Source organism: Cygnus atratus, chromosome 2 (genome assembly GCF_013377495.2).
Source record: "Cygnus atratus isolate AKBS03 ecotype Queensland, Australia chromosome 2, CAtr_DNAZoo_HiC_assembly, whole genome shotgun sequence".
NCBI classification, from domain to species: domain Eukaryota; kingdom Metazoa; phylum Chordata; class Aves; order Anseriformes; family Anatidae; genus Cygnus; species Cygnus atratus.
In genome coordinates this window covers 71,869,262-71,886,986 of record NC_066363.1, presented here as the reverse complement: position 1 = coordinate 71,886,986, position 17,725 = coordinate 71,869,262, and the positions used below count along the sequence as shown (strand labels likewise).

General features: G+C 38.9%; 1 protein-coding gene across 1 annotated transcript in view; it reads left to right on the top strand.

Annotated features, from left to right (window-relative positions):
- Positions 1 to 17,725, top strand: part of MYO10 (myosin X) — a 164,057-nt gene that overhangs the window by 133,774 nt on the left and 12,558 nt on the right. Inside the window, exons 22-32 of the mRNA XM_035560318.2 lie at positions 735 to 841; positions 1,900 to 2,109; positions 2,435 to 2,474; positions 2,888 to 3,790; positions 5,073 to 5,196; positions 6,528 to 6,771; positions 8,835 to 8,930; positions 12,198 to 12,291; positions 13,020 to 13,075; positions 15,654 to 15,796; positions 16,943 to 17,137. Of these exons, the coding sequence (XP_035416211.1) occupies positions 735 to 841; positions 1,900 to 2,109; positions 2,435 to 2,474; positions 2,888 to 3,790; positions 5,073 to 5,196; positions 6,528 to 6,771; positions 8,835 to 8,930; positions 12,198 to 12,291; positions 13,020 to 13,075; positions 15,654 to 15,796; positions 16,943 to 17,137 (2,212 nt within the window). The remainder of the gene's footprint in view (positions 1 to 734; positions 842 to 1,899; positions 2,110 to 2,434; positions 2,475 to 2,887; positions 3,791 to 5,072; positions 5,197 to 6,527; positions 6,772 to 8,834; positions 8,931 to 12,197; positions 12,292 to 13,019; positions 13,076 to 15,653; positions 15,797 to 16,942; positions 17,138 to 17,725) is intronic.

The following is a 17,725-nucleotide window of genomic DNA, read 5'->3' as shown; positions in this document are numbered from 1 at the left end:
TTCCTGAGCTGCTTATGAAGCTCAGCTGAGAGCTTGGGCAGCTGTCTGTCTGCAGGATGCTGGATGGCTGTGATGGATGTCTGGCCCCAGCAGGATACCCATCACAGCATGTCTCCACGTGTAGAGGACAAGGACAGGCAGTTGAGTCAACCTGAATATGGAACCACACTCACTTCAGTGTACTTCTGCAGGTTTATACTGCTAACACTTGAAGGAATGAGGATTATAAGAGGTTATGGAAGCTCAATGTTACAGTAAAACAGCTGAATTCCTAGGGAAAGTATTTCTGCCCCACAAACAAACTGCTCTGAGTGGCCCTGCTAGAGCAGGGGCGTTGGAGCTGGTGACCTCCAGAGATCCCTTCCTACTTCAGCCATTCTGTGGTACTGCGAAATCAGGAAGTTCACACTAAGTCCTACAACTTTTGGCCCATGTTACTCTTTGGTGGGAAAGCCCGTCAATGAATCCAGTAAATAGTTTTTGGAAAATCCCTGCTCCTAATTAAAATGCCTGTTACGGTGCTCAGGCTTTTCCTACTGAAATCCATAGTCAGAGGATCATCTGCAGGCATTTTAAGAGAAATATATTTTGTTTTCCTTTTCTGTTAAGGAAATGTATCATTTGACTCTGAATACAAAGCTCAGGCCTGCTGCTCAGAATGATGTTGGCAGCAGCCTTGCTGTCCTTTATATGTGAAATTATCAGCAAGTTAAGCCAGAAGTTTTCTTGTGTAGGTTTTCCTCCGTGAGTCCTTGGAACACAAGTTAGAGAAACAGAGAGAGGTGGAAGTCACCAAAGCAGCAATGATTATCCGAGCACACATCTTGGGTTACACAGCCCGGTAAGTGACTAGAAGAGAATATCAATAATTGAACCTTGGTATGAATGGGGGAGGAGGGGAGGGAGGAGGTAGATAAATAAATACCTTGGGTACAATTCTTAACCTTTCACAGAGAGCTGGCATCCAAATATTGTACGTGACTTTTGAAAACACCATCTGGTATCTTTACCAGACCCGTGAATAAAACAAAAAGGTGTTTGAGTCATCTTGATGTAATGAATAGGACAGAATGGAAGGTTGGAGGTCAGCCATCCATGTAATGGCATCGTGGTATGAGATAACGTAGTAGGAAATCTAGCAGGATGGCACCTAATGGGGCTACCCCAAATTAAATTACCAGATGAGATGCAGATTTATCTCTGCTTTTTCAGGTTGAGAAAAGAGAGGGCAAATAAAACTAGTCAGTTTGGTTCTTAAAGAACCATGACATTAGGTAACTGATTAATGTTTCATTTGTTTACTTGGCATCCTGCATTATGTATTAGGTGGAGTTCCTGATCCCATTTGTTTATTCCTCTGCTTTTTCTACAAATCAGTTGAGGATAGTTTAAGGAAACTTGTTTACATAACGAGGTATTTTCTCCTCATGTGTAGAATTAGTCCTGTCCCTTATATTCTGACCAGTATGTTACTCAAAAACTGTATTCCATTTTTAATGGCAGAACTTCCTGTGCATTATCTTTCTTTTCGGAGATGTTGGATGGATACCTATGTGTCTTGTTTCTCCACGTGTGCACGTATGCAAGCTGTACTTGGTAGCATCTTCTTCTCAAGGGAATAAGAACATCCAAGATTGATAGTGTGTGTTTTCTTAATGAAAACGCAGCTCTGTCATAGTAATAAGAGAATCTCTTTCCTCTCCTGGGGAAGAGAATGTGAACTAGAATGGGGAAACCATCACAGAGCTAGACATAATAAATTGCTTCGCTATTGTGGCTTATTATTGCAAGTCACTATGGCAGGACCTCTTATGACTGCTCATTAGTCCCTTGTTTCCTTAGAAATTTGCTTCATTTTGTGATTTTTTTCACTCCCCTGCCCCCCTTTTTTTTCTCCAGAAAGAGGTATAGAAAAGTTCTTTACTATGTGGTTGTGATACAGAAGAACTACAGAGCATTCTGTAGTAGGAAAAAGTTCCTTTGCCTGAAGAAAGCAGCCATAGTCCTTCAGAAGCAGCGGAGAGGCCAGCTTGCTAGACGTGTTTACAAGGAAAGACTAGAGGAGAAGCGGAGACAAGAGGAAGAAAGAAGAAAAGAGGAAGAAGAAAGGTGCAGTATGCCCTCTTGCATTACACCCTGCGCCATGTTAGATTTTGCTCTCTCTGTGCCACATTAGATTTTGCTTTGAAGAGCCTTTTTTTGGGGTGGGAGGTAAAATCAAGTGATTTTGGAAATCTTTTGCTTCTTTTGCTAGAAGATGCACGTAGCTATCATGGTAGTTACATATTCACAAACATATCCTTGGTGACCTTATTTTTGGCTGTCTCTTGCATCTGGCAGATGATTTGAAAATTGAGCTATTGCCCTAGCAAAGGCATTTGATGAGTTTATGTAGAGCTTGATTTGCTAACTTGTTTTCTTCCCTCACTTTTAGGGAAAGACAAAGGCAAGAAGCAGAGCGTCTTGCCCAGCAGGTAAATGATATTCTTAATGTTTTTAGCCATCCTGTTTATTTGAATATCTCAACCCAACCATTAAAAAAAATAAAAGGCCTCTGTGGCATTTAAACTAAACCTATTACAGGATTTGGCAGATAAAGCTAAAGGAAACTTGATACAGTTGTTTGCATGGAAATTTCTTTCACCTCATGCTTCATTTAATTTTTGGCAAAGACTAAATTTTCTGCATATACTTGAGCTTTTCAGTATCTCTGAGTAAATATAATCATGATTTAATTTCTCTTTTTCTTTCATTTTCTTTCTGATGTAGGGGCAAAGGTCCTTCTAAATGAACAGCATGGTGGGAGTATAGTATTTTAGAACAACAACAACAAAATCTAGTGTTGGGGGGTAGTATTTTATTTTATTTTATTTTATTTTGAATGCAGGCTGAAGAGGAAAGAAAGAAGCAGGAACTGGCTGCTGTTCAGAAAGCCCAGAAGGAGGCAGAGCTGAAGAAAGAGGTGGAGAGGCAGAAAGAAAGCAGGCAGGTGGAAGAAATCTTGCGTCTGGAAAGAGAAATTGAAGACCTGCAGCGCGTGAAGAAGCAGCAGGAGCTGTCTTTGACAGAGGCTTCATTACAGAGGCTGCAGCAGCTCCGAGATGAGGAACTCAGGCGGCTCGAGGATGAAGCTTGTCGAGCAGCCCAGGAGTTCCTAGAATCTCTGAACTTTGCTGAGATAGATGAATGTGTCCGAAACATTGAGAGGTCACTCTCCGTGGGCGGTGGGTATCCTGCTGAGCTCACTGAACAGACTGGAAACGCCTGCAGTGAAAAGCCCAATTTTAACTTCAGCCAGCCATATCCCGAGGAGGAGGTAGATGAGGGCTTTGAAGCTGATGATGATGCATTTAAGGATTCGCCCAATCCAAGTGAGCATGGCCATTCTGATCAAAGGACCAGTGGTATCAGAACAAGTGATGATTCCTCAGAAGAAGATCCGTATATGAATGATACTGTAGTGCCAACAATTCCTGCTGCTAGCAACACCATGCTTATACCTCCTACCCATGACACAGTGAGTCTCCACAACTCTTCCAGTGGTGAATCTACATACTGCATGCCAGAAAACGTATCCTGTAGACCCCCAGACTCTGTGGAACTTATTTCTCCCGATGGAGACTATGATTACGACCAAGATGATTATGAAGATGGTGCTATTACTTCTGGTAGCAGCGTGACCTTCTCTAATTCGCACAGTAGCCAGTGGTCACCGGACTACCGATGCTCAGTGGGGACATACAACAGCTCTGGAGCATACAGATTCAGTTCTGAAGGAGCTCAGTCTTCTGTAAGTATCAATTTTTGTGTTATCTAATAATTGATTTAAGATTTCTGATATTTTTTCCATTGTACAGCTGTACAGTCACTGTAGCTGTTCTTAGAAAAGTCTGTATCATATAGTTTGACTTATTTACACTGCGTATGGACGTAGTTAACTGTTGCAATCTCAGTGCCACTGGGGTGAGCATATTAGAGTCAGAGGCAGCTCCAGCCGTGATTGCAGTCCAAGGTTATACACGGATATGGTTCTGTCTGTTTTAATGCAGAACTGTGCATTATTTTGTGAGGAGCTCGGTGCACGGGCATGGATGCAATTCATAAGCAAAATACCTGCGTGTGCACATTTGGCATGGGGTAGTGTGGTGGGGAATTGATTTCAGAAAATACAGGTTCCGTTATGCATGCAAGTTGGAACAGTGTGAATAAACTGCTTGCAGAAATCGCCCGATATGCCAGGTGTATTTGAAATTACTTTCAGAGTAAATTTCATACGATGGCAAATGGTAGAATTACTGAGGCAGACGCTTACATTGAAGAGCTCTTTTTCAGTGCTGTTTACTGAATTTACTGTGGTGTTTACTCTTCCAAAAAATATTTTTGGAAGAATATGATTTCCTCCACCACTCACAGAATACTTCTGTGAAACTGTGTGACTGGGAAAGTGAAAAAGTATTTCAGCAACACTGACTTATTTGGAAGGAAAATGTTAGCACTAAAATATCTATGGCAGTGGAGGTAATGAAAGCCAAAGAGCATGATCAGCGTGGTCATTGGAATAAGCCAACAGTTCTTGCCTAAGAGGAAAATGCTTTTAACTGTCTATTTATCTATCTACACTGAGGACTCCTTCCTGTTGCATGGCTGTGGGTGGGTGTCAGATATAGAACAGAAGTTCTGATGACTGGGCATGGAGGAAAGTCATCACCACAGCTTGTGGAATAGGTTCTTTTTCAGGGCTTCTCTAAGCAGTTACCCACAGCACTTTGGTGATGGAGGGGGATTGAACACAACAGCATGCCCTCGTCATGCTCTTGCAAAGGGACAACTTCCCTGATCACCTACAAAGCAGTTTCGTAGATTTGTTAAATGAAATTAGGGCTACTGTGTAATCACATAGGACAGGCTGTAGTTTACTACTGTGTACTCCCCCTTGTGAGCTGGACTAGAAGCACCAAGGAATCATGTCCTTTCAGTACATCATAAAACATTTTAGTTGAAGAATTCTAAACCTATTCTCTCTAAACTCTTTCCTGAGAGATTATTCCGCCTTCATTCCTTTTCTTTCCTAGTTTGAAGACAGTGAAGAAGATTTTGACTCCAGGTTTGATACAGATGATGAACTTTCCTACCGAAGGGATTCAGTCTACAGCTGTGTCAGCCTGCCCTACTTTCACAGCTTTCTGTACATGAAAGGTATTGTGTGAATCAGAGATTGCTAAATGTACAAGCTAAACAGAAATGTTTACTAAACCTTGCGCTCCAGTTCTTGTGGAGTTAAGCTATTTTCAAAATCTTCAAAGATTGATGCAAAAGTTTGGAGAGAGCTGCTCTCAATTTAAGTTACTTGCAGTGGCTTACATCTGGCGATGTTTTTCCCCTCTGCAAAGAAACATTAAAAATTTTAGACTGCCTCTGTTTCATTTTACATATTTGCCAGCTCATAACAATGGAATATCCAATATAGGCATAGCAAAATAACTCGCAAAGTCCAGTTGTACCAAATTTTGAAGAAAGCCAATTCCTTCTCCCAAAACCTTATAACAGACAGCATTCTGCATTGCTGATCAGTTTTACTGACCTCAGTCAACTTTCATTTGGGATCTGAAAGACTGAAAGGAAGGGTATGCATAGCAAAGGGGCATGAGAGACTGAAAGAATATACGCAGGAGTTCTCTGGTTAAGATTCTTGGGTTTACCTTCTAATGATTGACACTAAATTATAATCTAGAATTCTTCTATCATAACCATCACTATAAATTTCTTGGAATAGGAACAGGGATGAACAGGCACATGGGTACATTTGTGCGAAAAATAATGTATGCAGTCATCATTAGCATGGATTTTTACCCTCTGACATAGTTAGCAAGAAGGAATGACAGGAGAAGATTGGTTTGGTTGAGGTTTTAGTACTTACATAACTACAGTGCAAGCTGTATTGTCTGTCGTAGCAAAACTCACGTGAAGTTTACACAGTATAGCTATGCTTTGGTATGACTGAGCTCACACTGGTATATTTCCCACTTTAAGTATGCTTTTTCCAGGTTTTCTAGTTTTGAGTTGAACATTGCTACCTCCTAATAGCCAAAAGTATTGAAGAAAACTGGAGAGAAGAAAGGGTTTAATGCTTATTAAAATTCCTTAGGTTATCATCGAAATGCACTGAAAACAGTGTTGGAGACCTGTTTCTCACATACAATAAGACCTCTAAATAATTTATTTTAAATAATTGTTGTATATGTATATAGCAAATATACAGTATATGTTAATATACATTATATTGGTTTTGTTTACATTTATTTATTTATTATAATTTATAGTTCCAGGGTCTTTAGGTTGCCAACTGTATGGTGGCCTTAAGGATATGTAAAAACAAGGTCTTTGGTTTCATGGCTTACAGCAGAGACTCAGTTCAACTGCACATTGTTGGTCAGCATCTTCCAGCGTTGGTTTGGTCACAGCTTCTGTTTTATAATATAATTGTGTGTCTTAACTACCTATGAACCTACATCTGCCTCTTTTGCCAGGTGGCTTAATAAACACATGGAAGCGACGCTGGTGTGTCCTGAAAGATGAGACCTTCCTGTGGTTTCGTTCCAAGCAGGAAGCGCTTAAGCAGGGTTGGCTTCATAAAAAGGGGGGTGGATCATCCACGCTTTCCAGAAGGAACTGGAAGAAACGATGGTTTGTTCTCAGGCAGTCCAGGTTGATGTACTTTGAAAATGACAGTGAAGAAAAGCTGAAGGGTTCCATTGATGTCCGAATGGCCAAGTAGGTTTACATGTGTTCATATGCTAGCCGTAGTTCCTCCTAAATACTTCTTGGGACTTAATCTGGGAAGATACTGAGTGCTCTGCCCTCAAATTGTATGAATGCAAGCATGAGCGTGTGTTTGATGAAGATCTTGAAAGCAAGTGTTGTCCTCACTTGGCTCTCTCTTAAGTCTGATCCAGAGTTAAGCTAGAGCCAAATACTTCAGAAAGCTGCTGCTATAATGAACCCATCTATGCTTTCTCCCAGACTGGAGGCCCTACTTAGTCTGTAATGATTCCCAAGGCAATTCAGGGCATGTTGCCAAGTCTGTTGCCGCAGGCAAACACAGAATGGAGAGGGTGGAATTAATAGGTGATGAATATATTTAAGTTAGCATGGGTCAAAACTGTATCCTTGGTATACATTTATGATTTTTTTTATGTTTGAAATAATTATGGTAGTTCCACAAAAAAGTCTTTAAAATGGATATATATTCATTTCCAAAGTCTACAATTACTAAACCCAATTTAACAATTTGTCTTGCTAACAGAAGTTCCTTATGCCTTAAAATTCTGTTTCATAAAGCATGCATCAAAAAAAAGGTTTCTAAGGGATTTTTCATTTTAAACAGTCAACATGTTTTATGACCATAGATTAGCTAATTTAAAAATTACCGTTTACTGATATTGGTAGTCTTATTTGTGTGTAAACATACCTAAGCTTTCCTCCAAGGTAGAGAACAACATAAACAGCTGTAACACTTGCTTTCACTGAGAATCTTGTAAACTGCAATTGTCTGTTTTATTTTGTTCATTTAACAGAGTACTTGAACTAAACTAAAAGCTTAGTTTAAGGTTTTCTTTGGAAGTCTTGGTTGAGCCTTGGATTCAGGCAGGACAAAGCAAATAGTTTTGGTGAGCATCCTGACATGCCCTTGTAAAACCAATGGGCTGCTGGCTGTCAGGTAAAACTCCATATAGACTAAATTTCCTACCACGATTTTTGTGTTGAAACTGAATTCGACTCTGTCTTGTGTGCCATAGCATTTATTTAGTCCTTTTTCTAATACATTTAAACCTTCTTTTTGTTGTCACTATGTTGTTTCATTGACTGATCCCTGAAGAAGTTCTTTGCTGAACATACCTTTAAAATTGTCAGGTAAAGGTTGCTGAACCTAACCTGAACTGTAGGTTGAATCTTCCTTCCTCCCAGTAACATTGTCCAAATGAAAGACAACAATACAGAATGATAGCATTCTGTTTTTACAGCAGATAAACAAATTGTCTTCACGAGGCTGATAAGGAGAGACCACATGTTGTATGTAGGAGAGAGATTTATGAGAATTGTATAGCTGATAAGGAAGCATAGCTCATTAAGAAGGAAATAATAAGCTTCAGACAAATACAGTAAAACAGTGAAAAGGAAATGGAGTTGATTTCTTTCTTAAGCTTCAGGAAAGTCTTAATCTTCCACCAAAAACTTCCAAATGTTAATACAATATTTCAGTTACTCCTTAAAAATCTTGTGCTTTGTGGTCCATGATTTTTTAGTGTATCCAAACTGCAAATTAGAAAGATGTAATTTTTCAGAAGATGAGTGATCAGCTTTTTCTGGAAGTTACGTTTTTTCAGGTGTCTTTATACTGACTTATAGCTACACAGAATCACTAATTCAGGTTTGGTTTTGTTTTATTTTTAATCTTCAAGGGCTTTCCTTTTACCACTCCAAAATCTATTGGTATGCAATCAGTTCAGAAATATATCCATTTCTAAATTCAGTTGTCCTTGCCTCTCTCAGGGTTTGATAACGCTTTTCCTTTAGTTCATGTTAAAACATTAGAGTAGTCAACTTTGTATAGTGACATTCATAAAGTAGCTTGAATATCTGTACAGTACAGGCAGAAAACATGGCAACTATCATCTGGTGTATTAGTACTGTCTGAGATAAAACACTAATCAGGTTCAACAACGCTGATTGCTGTTACTCTGAATGTCAGTAGTTTGTGATCCTCTCAGGAGAATAGCCATTTTCAAAATACGGTGACAATCTAATGCTCAGTCTTGGCATTTTCTTCTTTTCAGAGAGATTGTTGATAATACAGGCAAAGAAAATGGTATTGATCTAATAATGGGTGATAGGACCTACCACTTGATCGCTGAATCTCCTGAGGATGCAAGGTATGAAAATCATCAGGCTTTTTTTTTTTTCTTTTTAACCTCCATGCCATTCTGACTTGTGTTTATCATTTATTTATTTGCCCACTATCACCAAATAGTCAGGCTGTGTTAAACATGTTGCATTTAACACTTTTTCCAAAGGCCTGCTGATGTAGTCAGCTTTTGATGCTTTTCTTTTGCATTACCCTGCTACATTTAGCTGCACAGATTAGATCAATAAGATCCCTCTCACCTATCTAAAATAAAGTACTATTTAGGGTTGGGATCTTTTTGCTTAAGCAGAGCCTAATTGTTTTCAAGTTGCAATGGGATCATTGGATTTTAGGGTGAATGCGTGTTCATGAACAAGAGGAGCATGCAACAGTGTTGGCCTTTCTACTGATTTAAAAAAAGGTCTTAACATTTGTTGCTGAAGGATCCGTATCAAGCTGTAGGAGCATGCTGGTAGGTGAATAGCAAGCTTAACTTGTCAAATCAGGTGTAGTGTATCTTTAAAAAAAATAAAATAAACCCCACACTATCGTTTGTGTGAGATAATAATATGCTTGCCTATAAAAATCAAGCATTTAAATAAAGCAAACTTAGTAATCAAATCTTACTACCCATTGCGTTGCTGCCCCAAGGCCAGAGCGCAGGATGCTTATGTCAACATTACTTGAGCTCGTCTTGCTCTGAAGCCTTGAAAGTTGCTTTGTGTTCTATTTTTTTTTTTGAAATTATAATACTTTCCTGTATAACATGACCCTGAATATAAATTCAGCAATGCTTACAATGCAGTCATTGATTCATTTTTAGGCATCCTTAAAACTACACTTACATATGAATTTTTCAGCACTCATTGTTAAGATTCTTGTTTGATGTGAGTAAATTTTAAAATGAAGGCTTAGCTAAAGTCTTTTCTATTAGACTTGTGTACATGCCATGATAAAGGTTCCACAGGGATCAATAATGAATTGCCAGCATAAAAACTTGTCTGCTGCCATGCATCTTTTTCAAGTTTTTTCTTTAACGTAGAAGAGGAGGCATTACACACCATTGTTGTATATAGTACACATAACATACCATCTAGCTTAAATTGTTTTTTTCTGGTGTGTTTCAAGTTTCCTTTTTTCACATTCATCTTAGAAAACTTTAACGAGGGACATGTGTAAGGATTTCCAGATGGGCTTAAGTCAAAGCCTTGTTAATGTTTGGCTTTGTTAAAAGAGAAGCACAAAATCATTGTACTATGTTGTTTCTGGATCTGCTATTGAAAAATTATTTTGCACATGAGCTACACGATCAACTGAGGTTGCTTTTTGTTCAAATGAGGCGGGGGGGAGGAGAAACCTGAGCTCCCCCCCTCCCCACCCTACCCCCCGCAAAAAGAGGAATTACTGTTTTTGCTCATGGAAGTGTATTTGAGGATAAAAGTAATGTTTCAGTGGGTAACCATTATTTCAAACTCTCATCTGTCTTTTTCATATTCCTGAGTTCTAGCACTCAGCTGAAAACCAAGGGATGGCCCAAGAGGGAGAAAGCAATAGGAGAGTAAAATCTGCCTTTGTCGTTTTTGCAAAGTGACACGATAGATTTCTTTTTCATTGTTTACACAAAGATTGCATGATGAAATTAAGAAACCTTTGAATTGTGCTTTAAAGTCCAATAACAAATTATTACTAACTGTGCATACAATGCTATGAAGTCTTTTTTGTCTTTAAGTAAAAGGTTAACATTTAAATACATTTGCAATTCCTAAGCCTCAAAAAAAAGCTGAATTTAATTTTAGGAATGTTCACGTAGGTGAGTTTAGGTTTCTTCAGCTGATGGTTCATTCTCTCTGGGTAACCCTCACTTCAGGGGGTTTTCAGTGACCTTGTTTTACATCAGTAGTCCTTACAGCAAAGTAATTGTTAAGCACAAGCTCTCCATGGGTGTACCTCTGAGTCTTAACAAAAGAATAAAAACTAAATAAATTCTCATCTTCTTTCCTGTTGTCAGGCAGTCCGAATTTTCGTTTTTCATCATGCCTTGTGTTGTTTCTAATGAAAGTATAAGCTGTTAGAAGCTGCTGTAGGATGACAAGGCAGAGCTGGTACTGTTTGACAGACTACTGCGCACGTTTTCTCAAGCTATTTTGGCAATTTGGTTTCCAGATATCTACATTATGGAAAGCAGTTAGCTTGCGAATGCTGGAGTTATGGAGACAGCGTTTCAGTTTCATAGGCAGAAATTCTTTGACTATAAGCAATTGTAGAAAAGATAATTTTAAATTCAAAGCCGTTAATCTTGCATTTGTTTTCTCAACCTGGTGGTGACTGAGAACCCTCTGCAGAGAGGTGAGGACTCAGTTTTAAAGGCTGGGCTTTTGAGCCCTTTGAAAACTCAGCCCCAGGTAGTTTTCATTAGAATGGCAAATTCGTATCTGAAAGAATGGCATTTAGGAACCTGCTGAACAGGCCAAGCTCTGCCCTCAAATTTCTTTCAGAGGAATTGCTTAGAGTAGTTGAACTTTATCATATACAAATGCCAGGAGGGTAGAGATTTCCCAGAAGCAGAAGGTGTGGTTGGAATTAAATCCTTTTGCAATTGCTGCTCAGCACTGGGGCCAGAGTACTGGAAACCTCTCTGCCAGTTTCCCTACTGTGGAAATACAAGGCCACTGGAGTGGGGTGAATTGGCTGTGGTTCAACATCACTGGTCCTTCCAGCAGCTGGATTTTCCAGTACTCCACAGGGAACAAAAAATGTAGAGGTAGTTGCTTGAGGGTTTTATTCTTTTCCCCCTCTCAACTGTGCCTCTACAGAGGACTTACGTCCTCTTGGCCTTTGGAGAAGTATCATTGTAAGAAATTATTACCAGTCATGTTATCAGTGTAGCAAAATTTATTATCTGAAGGTTGGATTTCCCAATAAAGGCTTTGTATATAGCTGGTAATCTATTTTTTTCAGATGAAATGTGTGGAATGTTACAAATACTTTCTAAACACTCAGATATTTTAGTGTGTTCATTGACAGTTTTTTTTAGAGGTGCCACTTTTTATACATGCTATTTGTCTTCAGGAAGAAGGGTATGACATGAACTTGGATGGGAGACCTGGAGGGGCTTGTTTGTATCCTGTATTACTTGAACTGACATAAAGCTTTGCTGCATTTATGCATGTTGACAAAAGGAATCTTAAGCAATTTCAAAAACCAGCAGAACCTGCTAGATCTCTGCAGAACAAAGGTGACAAAAGGCTTGTGCACAAGCAACATTTTACTTACGCTGCTGCCTTTCTCTCCACAGCCAGTGGTTTAGTGTTCTGAGTCAAGTCCATGCGTCCACAGAGCAAGAGATCCGAGAGATGCATGATGAGCAGGCAAATCCACAGAATGCTGTGGTAAGTCGAAATCTGAAGAACTTTTCAAAGCAAAGATTTTTAGAAAACAAGGGGACACTGGTGGTTGCAGTTTCTGACAGTGATAGCTGTGACACTGGCCAGAGGCTCCAGGTCCTAGGCCCTGTACCTGTACAAGAGGAAAGGCTGGCTTCTCTCCCCATCCCCATCATTTGCCTCAGTGAAAAGCGAGCACTGTTGTTTTTTTTTTTTTTTTTTGGTCCAGTTCCCTGCCACACCACAGTGTACATCTGAGTTTGAAGCTTTGCAAGGATACAGTTAATGAGTAAATTAAAAACACAAGTAGAAAATTTGAGATTTCCCTTGTCCTGCATTTGTCATTCTTTACAACTTTCACTGGGAATAATGTGATAAATTTGGAACCTACAAAGGGAAACAAAAACTTCAAATGTTTGCCCTCAGAGAATGCCATTTGTAGTGGGATGGCACTTCTAGGACAAAACTTAAAGCAGGTTTGGGAGCATAGAAAAATAAGAGCAGTTTTTGAGCTGTCTCCAACTTAACTACAGATAAACTTTTACTGAATCTGTTTATCTGAGTCTCTTAGTTTTTCCCCTCATTATAATGGTTAGGAGAAACTGCTGCCCAAATCTGTGGTTCATTTTGCTTGATCAAAGCTGCTGCTTCTTTCACCTGTCTCAGAGTAAAGCACTGTGAGTAATGTAATAGTAAATGTCTTCCTCCTTTTCTGCTTGGACATTTGTTTATAGGGTACACTCGATGTAGGACTAATTGATTCTGTCTGTGCTGCTGACAATCCAGATAGGTAAGTCAGAACCATGACTGGTGACTTTCTTCTTATTATTTCTCTAGTCAAAATCAGATGGTTTTTATGTTAGTCTCTATATTCTGCTGGCCAACCACACATTATTGTTGTCTCCCTTTTCATAGTATCAAACACCACGCTGAAAGAGGGAAGGTAAGTAGAGTGATGTTTTATGTGGGGACTTCACTATCTTCCCTGACATTGCTCCATATGTGAACTGTTCGGCTGTTTTACTAGTATGGTGATCCAAAAGCAGAAGATTAAATGTTTCTTTCACTTACACAAGTAATACTCCTGAAAAAGAGAAGCCTATTTTTGAGTCCCTTAGCAATACGGTAGACAGAAAAATTCGTCTTAATATTTTGCCATTCATCTTCTCTTGCAAGAATGTTCTGTTCTAGATGGATGATACTTATTTCCTAAAATAAAAATATCTTTTATAACAAACAAAATAATGCAGAATTTTAAAAATAAACAGAAAACAGGGTATTCTTAGCTCTTGAACTAGCAACAGCGTACTGAGGGATAAAAAGTTATCTGAGTTCAGACTGTGGCTCTGATTATAAGATTACTGGCTTTGAGGTGTTATTCATACTGGAACAGTTCATTACAGTCTCCTCATTGCAAATGTGTGAAACATCTGGGTTTAAGTTACTGGTTTCTCCTTGGCCTACCATGATCCTGATACTGCAAGTAACTGTGATTGTAAGCTCAGGCTTTCTAAATAATACAAGACAGATGTCCAAAGCTTTCAAAATGTTGTTAGAGAGGCATTTCTCCTGTAAGCATTTTTCACACAGATTTTTTTCTTGTATTTTTTTTTTACTTCTCTGAGTCTAGGAATGTAAATCAGGGATGGAAGGGGTTTTCAATTAGGAAATTAACTTGACTGATGTAGGCAATAGAATATTTTTATCTTGACACATATGAAACCACTATTGCAAGCTTAAAAGAGAGGGGCTAAGCAGAGCGCCCTTTGAATCTGTATTCAGAAGGAATCCCAAGAATGGAGTTTCTGCTGTTTCCGTAAACTGGGGAGAAGGGGAGCCTGGAAAGTTGGCTAGTGTTGGTCATCAAAACCTCTTGCTTGATAGCTTGATCTACTTTAGTTTATACCTTAGCTCTGTCCTTTTTCAGTTCTCTTGCTACTGCTTATCTATAGCTTCTCTCCTGCATATCACATTATACAGCTTTCTACAATGTGCTTCACATAGCTCAGTCTCAAGCTGCCTCCTCTTCACGTATTTTAAAAAGTGGTCAACAAAATTCTGCTGTTCAGTTCACATCTCTGTTTCCTCATCTACCACTATTCCTGAATAATTTAGCACTTCAGCACCAAAGTGGGTATGAGCAAAACAACGAGTCCTGATCACTCCTCACCCACTTCTGTCACACTGGTGAGCAAGCACTACCTGTATGTAGATAACACTTTTTCTCCCACTTTATAGAAGGTATTCAGAAGATGTTCCTTCTTCTGTTTTTCTGTATTTGCATAATTAAACTTACTTGCACACTTCTCATGTTACTTGACTTACTGTAACCTCCCTTCACCAAGTATTATAGGTTTATCTCCTAATCATTTTTATTAATTTTTCTTTATGCTGACCTCCATCAAGCTTTAAACAACACACGCTCACTTTGGACATATTGGGTCATATTTGGGTGAACTATCCCCATAAACAATTTTAATTGGTTCTAAATTCTACCCAATTACCTTCTTGCTAGAACCATAGAACAAAAGCCTATGCCCTTCTCATGCATGGGGTAGCCCAGACTGCATCATTCCCGTTTTCTACACCTGATACAGGTCTTAGCAAGTGGGTGGACATAGTCCTGGGTAACCTCCTCTAGGTGTCCCTGCTTGAGCAGCTGGGTTGGACCAGATGGCCTACAGAGGTCCCTTCCAATCTCAACCAGTCTGTGATTCTGTGTGTTGAAGGATGAAAAGAATTAATGGTAAAGGGTTAAAACAAGTGTTTGTAGGCTGAAAAACCTACACCTCTAATCCAGAGAGCCATCAGCACAGTTCACTTGGGCTAGTTCTTTATGCTTCAGTGAATCCTGGTGTAGGATTGGATAAAAGCCAGACTCTCATTATAAATAGATTGTACTGTCTGCAAATTGGGATTCACTGCATTAAAAATAAAAGAATCTGTGTTCACATGCTGCTTCACTACAGACCATTGTAAATTGTTGTTGGTTTTAGCTAATGTAACTACTGAAGCAGACACTCTAAATAGATCCAGCCCTGAAATAAAGTTCTGATTAAGATCGAGAGCTGATTAAAGATTTGAGTTTTTTCTCATGATAGATTTATTTTGAGAATAGGAGAAGTTGCAATTTAAATTGAACCCTTCCACTATTCAGAGCCCGACCATTTCAGTGTGAATCCAACACAGTTGTGTCTTTATAAATGCTTAATATTTTTTAGATCTAGTGGTGTTGAAATAAATGCTGTAGAGGTGGACAATATTTATCTGAATACAAAAATGCAAACAATGGATGGTGTTTATGCTTATGATGAATGAGTTAAACAGTATGTTGACTGTAAAGGCTTTTTCAATTTTTATTTTCATAGACCCAATTCCTTTGTGATCATCACTGCTAATCGTGTTCTTCATTGTAATGCTGACACTCCTGAAGAGATGCATCACTGGATAACCCTGCTGCAGAGGTCAAAGGGGGACACTAGAGTGGAAGGACAAGAATTCATTGTGAGGGGTAAGAACCAAGTCGAATAAAGTAAACAAGATCCATTAACCTCAAAAGAGATTGTTCCCCAATACAATCTGTGTAATATGCTAGCATAGCATGGCAGTGTTGGAGCCTCATCTTTGTACAGTATAGTTTACTCACAAATGAATACAGCTGAAATTATCACACTCACAGATATCACACTCTCATAGATTAATTACAGTTGGGAAGGACCTCCAAGATCATCTGGCCCAACCATCCCCCTACCATTAATTTCACCCACTAGACCACATCCCTAAGTGGCAGGTCCAACCTTTCCTTAAACACCCCCAGGGACGGTGACTCCACCACCTCCCTAGGCAACCCGTTCCAATACCTGACTACTTCTTCTGAGAAGAAATTTCTCCTAATTTTTGACAAACGTCAGGCATTTATAAACAGAAAGGAATGAAAATCTAAAATCATAAATCTCAGACAGCCCATTTAATGAAATACCATATTTTTTCATAGACAGCCTGAACCTTGGATAATCCCTGCTGCTTTATAAGTGCCCGTACTTGAAAATAAGTTCTCTTACAACCTGCAGTGCAAAATAACCTGCAGTAAATCAGAAGAAAGGGGTACTGGTTAGAGATTATGCGGAGGGAGCAGAGGCAGATAACTCCAGGGTAATCTTCCCCCATATTACCTGCATGTACATAAGCCTGCATTGTTGCTAAGTTGTCAGGGCTTTAAATAGTGGATAGAATCTAATTTCTGGTTTAAAAGAGATAGACTATGGATTGCTTATATAACTGAAAAGACAACATTTCGTTATACGACAATCAATTCTACAGATAATATGTAGATGGAGTTAATAAACTGCTGGTGTAATTCTGATTTTGTTTTCAATTGTGCCAAATAAAAAGACACTAATGTGGACAAAAGCAGCTTTGTAAGTTGACAAAAGAATTTCTCTATGTAAACACCAAAGTTGAAAAGTTTTCATGTAGATTTTATATGGTATTTTCATCATTTCATTGCTTGAAAATTTTACTCAAAGTTGCTTAATATGTGAGCTAAACAACTTACATTGTGTTTTTGTTGTTAAAAGTATGCAACTAACTTGTAGCAACTTAATTTTGTCCAACTCTATAAAAAAAAAAAGTGTGATTCAAATTGTGTCTTTAATAGGATGGCTACATAAGGAAGTAAAAAACAACCCAAAGATGTCTTCGTTAAAACTCAAGAAGCGTTGGTTTGTTTTGACACACAATTCTTTGGACTATTACAAGAGTTCTGAGAAAAATGCTTTGAAATTGGGTACACTGGTCCTAAACAGCCTCTGTTCAGTGGTCCCTCCTGATGAAAAAATCTTCAAAGAGACAGGTAATTATCTGCTCTGGGTTCAAGTCTCCTTTCAGTTACCTTCTGGCCTACCTACCTAGTAATGCAACAAACACTGCGTAAGAATATTTTAAATAGATTATTAGAGTTGCAGTTTGATAACCAAATCAGGTCCCTAAGTCACTGAGGTATTTTACATGGACTTACTGGGCAGAAGACAGGTAATAATGTACACAACAGTAAAAATTGTTCTCACCAGCATACAAGTTACTGACTGACACTGCTGCTAAATTAGTTTGAACACGTATGCTTTCATATTAAAGACACATGGGTAGCAATTGTGAGGGCAAACATTCGTGGAGCAAATATAAGGAGATCTAGAGTAAAAGTCCACTCAGTGCTAACCTACGTACTACATCTGAGTCAGCTCCAGAGCACGTTTCCATGCTGGTTTTCAGCTCAGACATGGCTGTTTGCAAATGAGAAGCATTGACAGCCCTATGTAATCTCTCTGGGGTCACTGACACTTCAAAGAGGCTTTTGCTAGTGAGAGATGAAATAGAATTTATTTAGTTGAATCTGCTTCATAAAAAGCCTATACAATGATGCAGAAAGAGAATTTGAATTGAA